At 47.0% G+C, this 17,684-nt stretch overlaps 2 protein-coding genes across 14 annotated transcripts in view; one reads left to right on the top strand and one right to left on the bottom strand.

The window, feature by feature from the left end:
* The window catches only part of cadps2 (Ca++-dependent secretion activator 2), a 669,949-nt gene extending 667,887 nt beyond the window's left edge, over positions 1–2,062 (bottom strand). For 7 of the 13 annotated variants that reach the window (XM_073059121.1, XM_073059123.1, XM_073059125.1 and 4 more), the window contains exon 1: positions 1,441–2,061. In XM_073059121.1, coding sequence (XP_072915222.1) covers positions 1,441–1,809 — 369 coding nt within the window. In that variant the 5' untranslated portion in view covers positions 1,810–2,061. Of the gene's footprint in view, positions 1–1,440 lie in introns of all 13 variants that reach the window. The other 6 variants (XM_073059128.1, XM_073059130.1, XM_073059134.1 and 3 more) reach the window with 3 other exon arrangements.
* The window catches only part of LOC140734030 (uncharacterized), an 80,578-nt gene continuing 63,479 nt past the window's right edge, over positions 586–17,684 (top strand). Inside the window, exons 1-2 of the mRNA XM_073057609.1 lie at positions 586–635; positions 1,606–1,867. Of these exons, the coding sequence (XP_072913710.1) occupies positions 586–635; positions 1,606–1,867 (312 nt within the window). The remainder of the gene's footprint in view (positions 636–1,605; positions 1,868–17,684) is intronic.

Here is a 17,684-nt window from a genome sequence, read left to right as displayed (position 1 = left end):
GGTATGTTCGCCCTGTGATCAGCCTAGCATTAAATAAGTGGGTTGCTGGGCAGCACAGCACATTGGGACAATTTTAAAGGGATATCAGGCAAATAGGACTAGTTCAGGAAGGCATTTGAATCAGCATGGTTGAGTTGGAGCAAAGGGCCTGTTCTCTTGCTATACAACTGTTTCTGTGAGGCAGCATTATCACTAGAGGGATGAAAACAAATAAAGTTATACCAAACCATGAAATAGCCTCAAGAATAGTGTTAAATTCTTCATACTATACTTTAAACATAAAGGGCCATAGAGATGTACAAAAGAGTTACTATTGTAAAACAAAACTATATATGCTACAAGTCTGAATGAAAATAGAAAGTACCATAAATATCAGGCTGATCAAACAGCACCAGGTAGGAGGGTAAAATAGGGTTAATGCTAATAAAACAAGATTTTGTTTTCAGAATAGAATTACTACTTTGATACCGAGGGAGCAGGACTCGAGTTACGTGAAGAGATTGGACAGGAGGTTTCTGTCTTTCCAAGAGAAGATCTCATTAGTATATTTGATAAAGCTATAAGGGATTTTCAATAGAACAAATCATGTTTCCAGGAGGAGTGTCGGCAGAGACACGACAGGCTGAAGACAATTGGTAAGTGAATCAGAGGCAAAGAGAGGAAAAATTATAGGGCAACTTATGATAAACCAAAGTGTACTGCCTGACAAGATTTAGAAAGGATTTCAGAAGCAGATTCAATTGTACTTCCAAAACGAAGAGGAACTGATAAATATTTCAGAGGATTAATAATACAAGACTGAAAAGGAAAGATTGTACGGTTTGTTGAATAGCTTTTCTAAACAGCTGTCAGGGACAGGATGCAGAGCTTCTCTCTATGCTGTGCCATGCTATAGTTCTCAGTTGACAGGAAACAGTGCAGTTCAAGTTGGAAAGTGATGTTTATCACAAGATCTCAAAAGCAGGTAAGTCCTGTCAGCCGAAGCCACGTTCTGCTGAAACCTCATTCAGCAAGTGACTGAGAAAGAAACAGGGCTCACGTTTGGAGTCAATGACCTTTACTCCGAATAGATCACTGATAAGCCTTGTTTCTCTTGTCAATGACTAGTTCCGACGATATTGCTAACCTGAAGCATTAACCCGGCTTCTCTCCACAGCCTGCCACTTCACACGTCCTTCCCAGTATTTGTTCAGCGTCGGTCTTTGATTAGATTAACCCTGCAGAAATCCTACAGCACAGGGGACAGTACTCAGACGACAAGCGCAGCCAACTTTATTTTTGAAATTTTAATTGTTCCATTGTTGATGCCTGCAAGTATTTTGGAGACTTTGTATTGATCAGCTGCAGCACCTGTTACCCCGGATCCAACAGGAGGCAGCTCGCTGGGCTGGAGGGGAAGTGGAGCGGAGGGGAGGGGGAGAGGGAGCCCGGCACACTCACCTTCTGCTGCCTCCTGGCCATGTCGGTGGGCTGCTTGGCATTGAAAGGGTACGCGATACATCTCAGCAGAAAAACATAGAGCTGCAGCGCCTTCCTCTTCTTGGCGTCTTCCTCCTTCTCCCGCTGGAGCCTCTCCTGCTCCTCCTTCTCTTTCTCGCTGGCCAGCGACGGGCTGGGACTGACCGAGCGGGCGCTGCCGGAGCGGCCCGAGTCACTGCCCCGGCTCGGGGGCAACGAGAGTCCGCTGGCATTGCTACTGCCACCGCCGCCGCCGCCTCCACCGCTCCCTCCGGCCAGCGACGGCTCCTTGGAGAGATCTCCCGCCACCAAGTCATCCGACTCCTCTTCGCTAGAGGACGGGTCCAACATCGCGCCCCCGACCCAGACCCTGAGGGAAAACTGTGACAGCTGTAGCAAAAGACACCAGGTGAGCCAAGCCCTTAAAGGGCACCTCACACCAGTCTGTCAGGGTACAGCACACTAACAATCAACACACACTGCCTTTCCCCTTCTATCCTCTTGCCGGTTTGCGCCTCCTTAATAAAGTGGAGCCCGAGATAGGGCGGAGTTGGTGCTCCGAGAGTCCCTTGCACAGACCTATCAGAGCTGGAGCTCCACCAGGAAGCAGCACAAACTCACAGGTAGCCAACCTGTAGCTTTAGTAAGCACGCAACACGTGGGGGCTCGGTGCTCGCTCACTCTCCGCTGGCCTTAAACTTCCCAGTACCAGCCTCTCGCTCTCTGCTCGTCTCCCTCGCTCTGGGAATAAAATCAAAACAAACCAAATAAAACAATCGCTTTTGTCTTTCCCATATAGTCTCTGATAATAAAATCATGCCACTGAAACACTAAAAGCAGAACACCAGACTCAGTGAGCACTCTCCAGGCTAAAATTAATCCACCTTTACAGTACCCGCCTTCTACCTCCCCCAAATACAAAGCATTGGAAAACGCATATTAACCCTTTGAGTCTCGATGATCGTAGACACTGAATACCTTTAAAAATCTCACCAAAACCCACGTGGGTCATTTCTCTTTTCTTTTTTATTATTTAAAAGTGTAAATTAATTAAGCGGGATGCAATATGTAAATAAAACTGTGTTCACAATCGAAGAAGGAAAAGAAATCGGGGCGGGCGGGGAGGGGGCGGAAACGCTTTGTTTATATTCAATGTATTTCGATGCTGGAAGCGGTGAAAAAGACCAACGCTGGCCGTCACCGCCAAAATTTAGGGACCCTGTAATGGACAGACAGACCAACAGAGAGCCCGTTCAGCTTGCGATGACAGACGGAAATGGCAGGCATCTGCTCATCGGAAATGTTCTTGCTATGTATTATCCCCTCCAGTTCGGGGGTGAGCCAAAACCAGCAAAATGCCTGAAAATAAATACTGAAAAGTGTGCAGAGGGCTCTGGAATATCTAAGACTTTAGGGTAGAAAACCATACACTCATTCACAACACAGGTCACAGCCCACTGTGCTGATAGTAACTCTTTCAAGGAAATTTGGATGTCACGTTTCCCTGTTTGTTGCGCTCAGCACACAGGGATGATCCAGTATGTAGACAAGGCTGTCATTTCCTTTTGTTATCTGGTGCATGTTGGACAGCATCCACTGGGGTGGGAGGAAACTCACTTCCACACACACTCTGAAATACTGACTACTCAGGTAGATTGTCTGCAAACACCAATGTTCTAGTAACTCCAGAAACTAGTTGAAAGGAAAAGAAAGGCCTGGATGCAGGTGTACTTAGTTTCTCTTTTAGTGAGGTGCGGCACACATAATGTGCTGGCATAATAACGTATGCCATTCGTGTACTTCTTACATAATGAATTATGTATACAAACAGAGAATACTTAATCAAACAATATATTTACAATATTACTCAGATATTACTGAAGTATTAAATACAGTACACTCCTTCCTGCTTAGCTATAAACTCCAGTATAGAATGCAACTCAACTCAAATATATAATACATCTCTCTCTCTCTCTCTCTCTCTCTCTCTCTCTCTCTCTCTCTCTCTCTCTCTCTCTCTCTCTCTCTCTCGATATATATACATACACACACATATATATAGACATCCACAACATAGTCAATTTTAAATTGTCCCATTTAGGCCTAAGGATTTAATCATTGTGGAGGATTTTCTAATCTTGTGGGCTAATGTGTTTCCTGACAGGAGGAGTTATTCTGCTGGGCAGGTGAGACTTACGGTTGTAAAACAATCTCAGGTTCCAGGGCCTCCTTCATGGTGGATGTAGGAGTTAACTCTGGGACTGCAGGAAGTGGTTCTGACAGCTCTGGCCAACTTTCTTCTCTGACAATTCAGTCTGCTCTCCTCAACTGATCGACATGTCGTCTCCAAATGACATCAGACACAAACTCCATTGTATAAAAGAGTGGTGCCATTCCATACTTAATCTTTCCAAGTACCCACTTTTGATTATCTCTGTAGTCCCGCGCCAAGACTGCTTGTCCAGGAGTGAAACATTGAACTTCCTTCTTTGAGAGCCCTCAGTGTGTCTCGGCTGTTTGTCCTGCGTACTCCTCCGGAGACTGGGTTTGAGGAGATCCAAGTGTGAGTGCAAGGGACAACCCAGGAACAGCACAGCTGGGGAGTTGTGGGTTGTGGAGTGTGCTGCACTGCGACATGCCAGGAGGAGATTGGTGTGCTTCTGATTCAGTGTCAGTGTAGTCTCTTCGCTGACATTGCGTGCAGTGCGTTCTTTAGACTCTGGGCAAACCTTTCCACCAAGCCATTTGTAGCTGGTTGATATGTAGCAGATATAATATGTCTTATTCCATTTACTTCCAGGAATGATTGAAAACTGTTCCGCAACAAACTGTTACAGCGCACACTTGACCACATCAGCCTCTCGGATTTAGACGTTCCGATTCTCTGCAGTATGGATAGCTGGTGCGGTATTTTGGCCTGCTCCAATTGGTGGCCGTGATTTGGTGCCAAGATTGGGATATTTAAAGAGCACCTGGATTCAGGTTCGGTGCTCAATCATCAGCTCATCTGCGATGAGTCTGCAGTTGTGTTTAGGATTACTGTCTCATTTGGATTCTCATCTAGTCTCGTCAGGCTCTCATCTCGCATCTAGTCAAGAACCCTATACTCGTCTCATTCTCAAAATCTTGTCTCAATTCTAGCCTCAGATATTCCAGCACTTGGATCTTCACCATCCTCACCTCTCATCACAATACAGTTGCACCAACATTGACCCAGTGGGGTATTGGAGTCTCTTGTCAGCTGTGGCCAGCCACAGCAAGAAGATCTCCAGACAGGGCTTGGAGATGCATGACTTCCAGATTGCTGTGTGCCAACTGTTGCGAGGAGGAAGCCAGAATCGCTCGCGTGAGGTTGTCAGTCATGCTGCGAAGTCTGTCCATCTTCCAACCCCGGAGAGGTTCAACAGTGACCCGGATTCTTGGCACGGCTTCCTCACACAGCGCTCATTAGTTTTTAAACTCCAGTTTGCTATACAACATTGGAAGCAGAGGTCAGAGATCTGCTCTGATTTAGAAAAATTTATGAACACCATGAAGGGGTGTCCCATCATCCCTCCAGAGCTAACAGATACTTTGCCCACCTGATGAAGGTTTGTCAAGGTAGTTGGTGAGCTGCTGACTATGCAATTGAGGTTTGGTCCCTGGCCAAGGAGTGTGGCTGGAATGGGGAGGCCTTGGGCACTCTACCGCCAGGGATTCTGAGGAAATTAAAGGGTGCCTTTGCCAGTATACAGTATGACTTAGAGGCTCTGATTGATCAGTCCATCTGCCTTGATAATCACCTGGCAGAGTGGAAGTGGGACTACCTCAAGACGTCAAAGCAGGCTAGCCCAATCCTGGCCTCATCATACCATAGTTCCACTTCCTGACCTCAGACAATGACCAGCCCAAGACCCGGTTGAGCCGATGCAAATCAGCTGTAATCAGCACAAGATTATCCGCCAATGAGAGATCCTGGCATTGGAGTCAAGGTTGCTACTACCACTGCAGGAAGCAGGTCACCGAGAATGTCCAAAGCTGCAGCCACTGGGAAACTGCCACAACCATGCAGTATTGGGAGGACTGAGACAATAGCAGCCATTACACTCAACGTTACAGGTTCCGGACCTGAAGACACAGGTCTCCTGGTAAAAGCACTGGTGAAGGTGAATACTTTTGTGGTCTCTGGGGCAGCTAATAATTTTCCATACTTGGGAGCAGCCCATCGAGCTAACATACCTCTACAGGAGTTGAGCCAGCACATAACCACAACTACCCTGGACAGAAGTCCTCTTGGGTCCGAAAGATCCTGCAGGAGACGTTGGTTTTGTGAGTGAGGACGCAGAGGACATTTGCTTTCATATCATAGTTTCCCCTTATGTATTTCTGATCCTTGGGTAGTTATGGCTGTCCAAGCATAACCCTTCTGTGAACTGGGAGGAGGGGAGAATCAGTGCATGGTCATGTTTTGGCGAGAAGAAATGTGTTTGGTTTGATGATCCAACTCCCAGACTTTCCCGAGACCAGCGGCTATTGAGGAGGCAGACCTTTGCTTGGAATAACCTGAAGCCTTCAGGAGACCCAGTCATGCCTTCTAAGGTGGATGAGCCAGCTCCAGTCAACAGGACCGTGCAAGTCCCGACCCTGACTAGTCAGAGGCATGCTGGAACTGGAGAGAAAGGGTCTGTGGTTCAGGAATAAGCTGAAAAGCCCACCAAGGAGGTGCCCAAGAATTTTGAAGCCCTATCAGCCAAGCCTGAGGGAACCAGTCACCTGGTCCCATCTAAGGGAAAGGCTCTTAAATGTAGATCTTCAGAACCTAGTCCCAGGAGGACAAAAACTATTTGTAATGCCTTGTTGCTGTTATCCAAGGATACGGATGATGACTTGGGCTCTGATTACATCAAGTCTCTGGAGGTGGTTAAGGACTCCAATTTGGACTCTATTTTGACAAAGGATTATAGTGAACCTATGGAGGAGACTCTGAGGTCTGCCAAATGACTGCTGGCACCTAAGGAGCCTTAGGAGTTGTTCTCAGGGGTTAGTTACAACACCCAACCCAGTCAAAATTCCCTCTGTCTACAAGGATTTGAAAGAAGTTCTCAGCAAAGGAAAGGCCTCGACTCTTCCACTGGACCAACCCTACAACTGTGCAACAGAACTACTGCCCTGGTACTTGTCCTCTAAGTGGTCAGTTGTACGCGTTCTTTGGCCTGGAGAGACATGCTATGGAGGAGTACATAGAAGAGGCACTTGCAATGGGATTCATTCAGCTCTTCACCTCAGCAGCCGGCACAGGCTTCTTCTTCCTACAAAAAATGAATGGAAGCCTGTGGCCATTCATTGATTATAGAGGACCGAATCACATAACAGTGAAGAATCATTACCCCTTTCCATTCATGAACAATGCCTTTGAGATACTCTAAGGGGCAAGATTATTCTCGAAGCAAGACTTGCAGGTGCATACAATCTGGTCTACATAAAGGAGGGTGATAAATGGACGAATGCATTCAATACACCATCAGGGCACTATGAGTGCATGGTCATGCCCTTTGGCCTTGCTAACATGCCAGTGGTTTTCCAGGCCTTCATAAACAATGTGCTTCAGGATACTCTCCATAAGTATGTCTTTGTCTATTTGGACGACATGGTAATTTTCTCAAAGTCCATGGAGGAGCATGTCACTCATGTCAGAGATATCTTAAAGAGGCTTCCAGATCCTGGATTTTATGTCAAGTTTGAAAATTCCCAATTGCATGTGACCACAGTTTCATTTTTGGGTTTTATCATCTCTAATGATAATCTCAATATGAACCCTACAAGAAACAGGCAATCAGATTGGCAATCACAACCATCCAGTGTGAAACAAGTCCAATGATATCTGGGATTTGCCAGCTTTTACAGAAAATTCAGCAGGAACTTCAGCTCAGTGGTGGCTCTGCGGATGGTATTAAAAGAGGTCTATGGCTTTCCATGAAGAGGAGGCTACTTTTGTAGAACTCAGACAGTGGTTCACGGCAGCTCCCATTTTGGTCTTGCCTAACCCAGACCTTCCATTCATCATGGAAGGGGATGCCTCGGATGTTGGAGTGGGTGCAGTATTCTCAACAGATACCCTCAGACAATCAGCTGTGTGTTCTTCTCCAGGCATCTATCCCTAGCAGAGGTGAACTATGAACTTAGAAATAGGGAGGTGCTCGCAGTCAAGTAGGCTCAGGAGGAGTGGTGTCACTGGCTTAAGGGTGCCAAGAACCCTTTTATTGTGTGGACAGATCACAAAAACATGGCTTATATTCTGGAGGCCAAAAAACTGAATTCCAGGCAGGGCAAGTGGTTTCTTTTCTTTAACTGTTCAATTTTGTTTTGACCTATTGACAAGAGTCAAAGAATCGAAAACCAGATGACTTGACTCATCAGTTCGACAAACTCGAAAAAGAGTAGCCTAGCACTATTTTGCCCCAAACTAAGGTGACAGCGCCCATGTTTTGGGGAAATGATGTGGTTGTTCACAAGGCTCAGGCACAACTGGAGATTCCCAAGAATAATCCTCCAAATGTCTATTTGTTCCAAGTTCCACCAGGTCTAAGGTTCTTCAATGGGGACACACATCTAGAATGACCACTCACACAAGGGTTGCCAGAACCCTTGAGTTCATTAAGAGGAGATACCGGTGGCCTGGGATGGTTAAGAATTCCAGCAATATGTACAAGAATGCAAAGTGTGCATCCAGAACAAGGAGCCCCACACACAACCTCAGGGGCTCATCAACCTGTTCCAGACAGACCATAGGTACACATCTCTAAGGGGAAGACCATCTGGATTTCACCAGCAGTTCAACAGTCAGACAGAGCACATGGACTCTGAGATGCCTGGCCTCAGAAAGACCAAATGAGTGGTGCGATCATTTGAAGTGGGCAGAGATTACCCACAACACACATCTGCGCACATGATGTCCCCATTTGAGTGTCAATTTGGGTATTCTCCACCACTGTTCCCCAAGCAGGAGGCCAAGGCTGGGATTCCTGTTGCCGAGGATCTTGTAAAGCACTGTAAGGAGAAATGGACTATGGCCTCTACCCGTGAAGCCGAAATGAAGCCCAACTGTAAGAGAAGACAGGTACTAGCTTTGCAGCTTGAGCAGAAAGTTTGGTTGTCAACTGAAGATTTCCCTCTCCATGTGGAGCCAAGAAAATTGGCGCCCAAATTCATTGTGACATTTAAGTTCCTTAAGAAAGTGAACCTGGTAGTTTGTATTTTGCAGCACCCCAAGACCCTTAAGCTTACACCCACCTTCCGTGTAACCAAGTTGAAACCTGTGGATACCCAGTCCTTTAGCCCTACCACCATCAACCTTGCCACCACTCAGATTTGTTAATGGGCAACAGGTCTTCACTGTAAAGAAACTTCTGGATTCATGAACTGTTCAAGGTGCTCAGCAGTCCATCCCCGTTGACTGGGCAGTGTTTGGACCCGAAGAACATTGATGGGTTCCAGAAAGGGACATCCTGGATCCAGCAATGATCCATAATTACCATCAACATCACCCAAGTAATCAGGTTCTGGCCTGCTTTGCTAAGTGGTGGTCATGTTTTGGTGCCAAGATTTGGATATTTAAAGAGCACCTGAACTGGTGCTCAATCATCAGCTCAATGTCAGTTTAGTCTGCGAATGTGTTTAGGATTTATGGCTTATTTCGATTTTTATCTAGTCTCATCATGTTCTCATCTAGCATCTAGACAAGAATCCTGTTCTCATCTCAGTCCCAATTATCATGTTTTGATATCAGTCTCAGATACTCCAGAACTTGAGTCCTCACAATTATCGCCTTGGCCTGTCATCACAGTTCCATTGTCACTGGCTAAATGTTCTGGAGCATTGCTTCTTGAGAAGACACTTCTCAACACATCAGTGGTGTGTGAGGCTGTAGTGGAGGCTATTGGAAACATGTCTGGCCACTTTGTAGCTGCTCCTACTACTACCAAGAAATATGTGCCCATGGGTGATTCAGCAAAATCCACATGAATCCTCTGCCCGGGCAATGCAGGCCATTCCCAGGGATGGAGAAATGCTGCTCTCAGTATTTTCTGAATGCGTTGGCATCGTGAACAGTGCAAGCTGCTCGATCTGCTGATCTATCCCAGGCCAGCAGACAGAGCTTTAATCACCTGTTCATTTTCACCACATCTAGAATGCTGGCATGTAGCTCCTCCATCACTTTATCTCTCAGCTTGGATGGTACAACTCTTAGTTCCCACATAAGGCAACCCACATCAAGGGCAAGTTCATCCCAGCACTGGTAAAAATGGGGGAATTGAAATTTCTGCTGCATTTCCCAGTCATTTTGTGTTCCTATGTAGACCTGAGACAGTACAGGGCCTTTGCTCACTTCCCTTTGGATCACATCCGCCATAATCAGGAGAGTTCCCATTTGCATTAGGGAGAATCATCAGGGGGAATGTCTTCTTTTGTAAATTTTGCAGTTATTTCATTTTCCAAGGACAAACAGGACAATCCATTAGTATTTCCATCATTAGTTGTCCTCTTGAATTTGATCTTGTGATGGTGTCCTCCAAGAATCAGAACACCCTTCCGTGGATTAATGCTAGTGGTTGAAGATCAGAATGTTAGGGTAAAAATGCAAATACTTATTGAAATGTTTTACACCCCAAACCAGACTCAAGATCCGTCTGCCAATCTGTGTGTAATTTTACTTCTCGGCAGCAGTAAGGAAACATGCTGCAAAGGTTATGGGCCATTCAGTTCCATGCCTCATAACATATAACATGCACCTGTACCATAAGGGGAGGCATTATGGTCAAGCTTCACTTGACAATGTGGATCATAACAAGCGGTAACAGTGTCTGGCATCACCATTTCTTTTGACTTTTTGAAAGCCACCTCACACTGTTTTGTCTATTGCCATTTCTTTATGATCTGCAGTAATGAGTTCAAGGGGCTAGATTTGGCAGGAACCTATTATAGTAATTGACAAATCCTAAAAAGAACCATAGCTGTGTCACATCTTGAGCATCCACTACTGCTTGAACTTACTCAGCACACCTATGTAATCCTTGTGCATTAATTATGTGAGAACAGTGATACTTGGTTAAAGAATTCACATTTGCCACATAGTGCTCTGAGCCCATAATCTAATTTTTTTAACATTGCCTTGAGGTTTTGGAGATGGTCCATGTCATCATCACTGGTAACAATGATGTCATCTGGGTAACACTGAGTACCTGGGCAGCCTTGTAGTACTTGGTCCATAGCTTTCTGCCAGAGTGCAGGTGCAGATGCTACTTCAGAAGTATACCTGTTATAGTGATAAACCCCTTTGTGTCTGTTCATGGTGAGACACACTTTGGAGCCTTCTTTCATTTCTACCTGTAGGTAGGCCTCACCTAAGTTCACGTTACTGAAGTATTTTTCTCCAGTAAGGTTTGCAAAAGTATCCTCTATCCTGTGCAGAGGGTATTGACCTATTTACAGTACAAGATTGATAGTGACCCTAAAATCACCACAGATCCTGACAGATCCACTCTTCTTGGCTGCTGGGACCACTGTTTTGTAACTCCAAAACTTGGAAGTAGGTACAGAGGAGATGTCAGGGGTGAGTTTTTTTTTATGCAGAGAGTGGTGAGTGTGTGGGATGGGCTCCCGGCGATGGTGGTGGAGGCGGATATGATAGGGTCTTTTAAGAGACTCCTGGATAGGTACATGGAGCTTAGAAAAATAGGGTATATTTGAGTAACCGTAGGTAGTTTCTGAGGTAAGGACATGTTCAGCACAGCTTTGTGGGCTGAAGGGCCTGTATTGTGTTGTAGGTTTTCCATGTTTCTATGTTTCTAAAACATTGAACTAACTCAAAGGAAAACAAGAGAGCTGAGAAAGTGAGTCTTCTTTCGTGTTTACTTTAAATGAGCTGCACAAATATCACATGGTAGCTTCCTGAGGTATCCAATTCGGTACTCAAATTTATCAGCCCAAAACATCGACTGCTTATTCATTGCCACAGACACAGCCTGACCTGCTAGGTTCCTCCAGCTTTTTGAGTGTGTTACCGTATGCATGGTAGTTAATGGGTTAATCCTATACCACTCAGCAAGCTACTCTTACATGGGAGGAGTTCACATACTGTACAAGCAGTGTCGTTCAGTTTTACAGCCTGCATGCCACCGTCCAGGTGTCTCACTCTTTCTGAACTCTCCCTCAATTCAAGCACAGCATGGTGTCAGAAGAGGTTGACTTCTCACCATCACACCTCCCAAGTAGAGCAGTTCTTTCTACTATGATTAAATATGTGAAAGCTATTTCTGACCGGAAGAGTTTCCCTGAGGAAGTAAGACCATTATGTACGATGTTCCTACAGAATGGCTACAAGGTGAAGGAAATCAATCGGGCCTTTAAACAGGCTGACAGTAAACTAACATTGAGGAAGAACCTGTCACTACTGCCTGCCTTCCTTATATTTCCACAATTTCTGGAAGGATGGCCAGGATCCTGAAGACATACCAGATTAATACCATCCACAAACCCATAAGCAAGCTTAAATCAGGTGGGTCAAAGTTGACCTGGGACTAAGTTCAACTAGCATTGACAGGATTCCCTGTGAATGCGGGGAGGCGTATATTGGCCACCTTGTAGCCATTCTGTAGGACGCACAGTGGAAACCCGCATCAAGGAGCTCAGGAGGTGTATCCATTTGGGTTACCCGGAGAAATAGGCGGTAGCAGAACATTACATTCACAATGGCCTTCGTCAGCACAAAACTACCAACAGACACAGACAGACATAATTTATTGATCCCGAGGGAAATTGGGTTTCATTACAGTCGCACCAACCGAGAATAGTGTAGAAACATAGCAATACAAAACCATAAATAATTAAATAATAATAAGTAAATTATTTCAAGTGGAAATAAGTCCAGGATCAGCCTATTGGCTCAGGGTGTCTGACACTCCGAGGGAGGAGTTGTAAAGTTTGATGGCCACAGGCAGGAATGACTTCCTATGACGCTCAGTGTTGCAATGACTTCCTATGACGCTCAGTGCTGCACCAATGACTTTTGGGGCCACCTGGTAAAGGAAGCCTTTGAAATAAAACTAGAGAAAAAGAATTTTAACAAAGATGAAGGCCTTGCTCTAAGTAAGAACTGGAGTTTGATTGTAAACAACATGGGAGAACTGAAACCTGATTGGATGAAGAGAATCAGGAGGGATAGACTACAGGGGTATAATTACCACCGGATTAGACATGACCAGTCATCATCCCTGATGAAGATAGCAGAGTATGTCATTGAAGTGTCAGTTATAATTGATACGTGCACTTGGCTGAAAACCCAAGTAGAGACCATTCGTCATATAAGCCAGGAAAGCACTAGATCCCTTTTCAAGTCTGTTCTTGTTTGCATATATCTGTGGGAGGTGTCCAAGGACTTATCAGTCTGGACTGACTATGCTAATTGCTAAATGTACATACGTGAGACCTGGTCAGCTTTGCTGGGCATTATCTAAGAGCTGCACCAAAAAGTGTAATAATTGTAATAATCTGTGGGTCACTAGCCTGGGGAAGTGCACAGAGACACTGACACAGCAGAGCAGTCAGTCAAACTCTCAAGAAGACAGAGCAAAAGACTTTTATAATCCAAGTAAATAAAATACTAAACAAACAAACAGGAAAATGGAGCAAATACCTTCAGTGCCTACAGCTACTTACCTAATAAAATCCCCAAGACATTTGATTTCTCTAAACCAGGGGACATTGAGAGATGCCTCAGAGACTTTGAGAGATTTAGGGTTGCAAGCAATCTCACTCAGGTTTCAGAAGAGCATCAAGTAAGCACACTGATATACTGCAGGGATTACAAAGCAGATGACATCATGGGTGGATTAGGACTGACATGTGTGGCCTCCGTCAGTCGTGGTCGACCATGGGTACTGCACCTCTGGTAGTCACCAGGAGTGGCTTCTCCAGGGCGCAAGCCAGGGCTGAGTTGATATGGAGATCCATCTGTTGCCCGTGCAGTGGGACCCCCCTCTCCATGCTGACGACAGGTCCAAAGGAACGACGAAAGTCGATACAGTTTGGTGCCAGCAGCATCGCAGGGGTTGCTGTGCCGGTGCTGGGTACAGCAGTCAGCCGCCTTCTGGACTCCGATTCCGGATTTTTCCTCAGGGTTTACTCCCAAAGCCTTTCCCGTGAGTGGGTATAGCCGCAAGGCAGCGGAGGTTTGAAATCGGAGTTTTCCCTCTCCTAGATGAGCTACCATCTGCAGTTAACGAGCCCCATCTGCCCGGAGCAACTGGTTTTAAGGCACCAGTGGTCCACCTTTGCCCCTTCTCCTGTCAGTGAGAACAGCTCCTCCGGGCATAAGAACTATGCCACACGTGAAGGCCAGAAGTTGGACTTGGTTGTCAGAGGCTGTTTGAGATGCACGCCATGAAAAGCATTTGTTCAGCAGTGGGAGCTCGTCCCCACTACCACCCTTTGGCTATGAATACCTTTGGAGCCAAAGACTAACAGATGCTCAGGAAAAGTAGTACAAAACAGTGCAGGACAAATCCAAAGAATATTTCCCAGGAAAGCGAAATGCGATATATGAGAGCGAACAAGGTGCAGTCATAAAGATCACAGAAAGAGGTGACAGCAGAACACAGCTTAAACAAAACGGACAAGTGAAACAAAGCAGATAAAATGCCCAACAGCAGGAGATGCAGCAAGTCTCCATTCCATATCAAAGAGCTCTGTTCGGCAAAAGAAGTGAAATGTCACCAATGCAATGGAGTTGACCACTATAAACGCATTTGACACTCAAAAACTGTTCTTCAGGAGGTCAAAGATGACCATAATACAGACAAAGAGAGAGCTTTCTTTGGGGCTCTAGATTCAAATAGACAAGGCTGGTCTACTGCAGTTCAGTGGTAAAATAAGGCAGTGATGTTCAAAATGAACACTGGGGAAGATGCCACAGCCATCCCAAATGTCTATTCACAAAACTGGTGAAGAAAAATAAGATTACACTAAATCCATCATGCATCCAGGGAAACCTAATCTCAGTGTGAAAGGAATGTTTACTGCTTCCATTCATGAAAATGAGCTACAGTTAAACCAGGATGTTGTTCAGAATCTCTTCTCACCACTACTGGGACAGCTATTGAGAAGCTGAACCTCACTGCAAAGTTAGATTCTCAGTCAATTTTCAGTGGCGAGAGAAGTACACAGACCCGGAGGTATTGAAAGAAGAGGTTGATGCACCATCAACAACTCTAGGAGACTGGAAGTGAATGATAGGCTTTTATTAACAGCAAAAAGGGAGCATGACACCTCGAAGACTGAGGGAGGAGCAGTGCCCCAATCGCCTTTATACAGGGGTCTGTGGGAGGAGCCACAGGAGCAGTCAGCAGCAGTCAGCAGAGGGGCGTGTCCAGACAGGTATACATAGTTTACCACATTCACCCCTCCTTTGTTTTAAAAGAGAGTCCCCACGGGGTGAAGTTTCTGACAAGTATATTTACAGGTTCAGTCTATCAGGCGGTCGAGTCTGTCGCTGTGATCTACGTAGCACCGGTGACGGTGGTTGTGCTGGCTCCGGCCTGACTTGAGGTGCCAGCCCGTTAGGCATCAGTAACCCCTCATGTGTGTGCGTAGCACCCGGTATGGGAGTGTCGGGAGGAGTCTGTGTAGGACTTGGAGTGTACGGTGTCTCGTGGATATATACATCAGTGGGTACGGGGTTCATAGTCACCGTTGAGCATTCAGGGTAGGGGTCTGGTGCTCCTGCGGGTGCCAGGTCGCGGACGGAGACCGTGTCCTCCCGCCCATCAGGTAAGACCACGTAGGCGTACTGGGGATTTGCATGAAGTAGGTGAACCCTCTCGACTATTTATTACTCCTCGCATGTTTCTGGAGCAGCACTGGCCCTAGGGACGTCAGCCAAGCTGGTAGGGTGGTCCCAGTGGCAGACTTCCTGGGAAAAGAAAAGAGTCGCTCATGAGGGGTGGCATTGGTGGACGTGCATAACAGGGAGCGGATGGAGTGGAGTGCCTCGGGGAGGATTTCCTGCCAGTGAGAGACCGGCAGTCCCTTTGACCCAAGGGCTAAGAGTGTGGCCTTCCACACTGTGGCATTCTCCCTCTCCACCTGTCCATTCCCCCGGGGATTATAGCTCGTGGTCCTACTAGTAGCAATGCCCCTAGCCAGCAGGTACTGGCGCAGCTCGTCACTCATAAAGGAGGACCCTCTGTCACTGTGGATATAGCAGGGATATCCGAACAGAGTGAAGAGCTGGCGCAGGGCCTTTATGACGGACATGGCCGTGGTACCGGGGCAGGGGATGGCAAAGGGGAACTGCGAGTACTCATCGATTATGTTGAGAAAGTACACATTGCAGTCGGTGGAGGGAAGGAGGCCCTTAAAGTCGACACTCAGTCGTTCAAAGGGGCGGGTGGCCTTGATAAGTTGTCCCTTTTCAGGACGGTAGAAGTGCGGTTTGCACTCAGCGCAGACTTGGCAGTCCCTGGTCATCATCCTGATCTCCTCAAGGGAGTAAGGCAGGTTCTGGGCTTTCACGAAGTGGAGAAGCCGGGTGACCCCCAGGTGGCAAAGATCTGCATGGAGGGCATATAGCCGGTCGAGCTGCCGGCTGGCTCATGTTCCCCAGGATAGGGCATCAGGGAGCTCATTGAGCCTGCCAGGCCGGTATAGGATGTTATAGTTGTAGGTGGAGAGTTCAATTCTCCACCTCAAAATTTTATCAATTTTCATTTTGCCCCGCTGTTGGTTGCTGAACATGAACGCAAGTGAGCACTGGTCAGTCAGCAAGGTGAACATTTTGCCGGCGAGATAGTGCCTCCAGTGCCTAATAGCTTCCACTATGGCCTAGGCTTCTTTCTCCACCACGGAGTGCCGAATTTCAGGGCCTTGAAGGGTACGAGAGAAGAATGCTACTGGCCTGCCTGCCTGATTGAGGGTAGCAGCCAGCGTGAAGTCGGAGGCGTCACTCTCTACTTGGAAGAGAATGGTCTCGTCCACCACATGCATCGTTGCTTTGGCAATGTCCCCTTTAATGTGGCTGAAGGCCGCGCGGGCCTCGGCTGAGAGGGGAAATGTGGTGGACTTGACCGGGGGCGGGCCTTGTCTGCGTAGTGAGGGACCCATTGGGCGTAATGGGAAAAGAAGCCCAGGCACCGTTTGAGGGCTCTGAGGGTGTTGGGAAGAGGGAGTTCTAACAGGGGGCGCATACAGTCGAGGTCAGGGCCAATGACTCTGTTCTCCACGACATACCCAAGGATAGCAAGTTGGGTGGTTCTGAACACGTACTTGTCCCCGTTGTAGGTAAGGTTAAAAGCTTTGGCCCTTGTAAAAATTGTTGGAGGTTGGTGTCGTGATCCTGCCAGTTGTGACCGCAGATGGTGATGTTATCCAGATATGGGAACATGGCCTTCAGTTGGCACTGGTCCACCATCCGGCCCATTTCCCTCTGGAAGACAGAGACACCATTCGTGACACCGAAGGGGATGCGCAGAAAGTGATAGAGCCTGCCGCCTACCTCGAAGACTGTGTAGGGGCGGTCATCCGGGCGGATGGGGAGCTGATGGTAAGCAAATTTTAGGTCTATGGTCAAGTACACCTTGTATTGAGCTATCTGATTGACCATATCCGTGATGCGGGGTAGGGGGTACGCATCAAGCTGCGTGAACCTATTGATGGTCTGGCTATAGTCCACGACCATCCTATTTTTCTGCCGGTTCCAAACAACGGCCACCTGGGCCCTCCAAGGACTTCTGCTTGGCTCAGTGATCCCCTCCCTGAGCAGCCGCTGCACCTCTGACTTAATGAAGGCCCTCTCCCCCACGCTGTACCTCCTGCTTTTAGTTGCCACAGGTTTACAGTCGGGGGTCAGGTTGGTGAACAGCGGTGGGGGAGGGATCTTGAGGGTGGAGAGGCCGCAAGTGGTGTCCGTAGTGCGGCTGTTGGCATGGTGCTGGGTGGGATGTGCGGGTCGGTGTGTGTGTGTGTGTGGTCAGTAGCAGGGTATGTGACGAATTCCTACAGAACTGAGGATTTCTGACAGTGATTGGTGGGAGGGGCCCGTCATACTCCATTGTCACACTTCTCAGGTGGTTCTGGAAGTCGCACCCCAATAGCACAGAGGCACACAGTTGAGGCAGATTTCCCATGGCAAATTGCAGGCACAGATATTTTTGAGCTGAAAAGGGACAAATATCCTCTCTCTGTGGATTACTACT

This window comes from Hemitrygon akajei, chromosome 10, assembly GCF_048418815.1.
Source record: "Hemitrygon akajei chromosome 10, sHemAka1.3, whole genome shotgun sequence".
NCBI classification, from domain to species: domain Eukaryota; kingdom Metazoa; phylum Chordata; class Chondrichthyes; order Myliobatiformes; family Dasyatidae; genus Hemitrygon; species Hemitrygon akajei.
The sequence above is the reverse complement of the archived record's forward strand: the minus strand, read 5'-3'. Positions and strand labels throughout refer to the sequence as shown.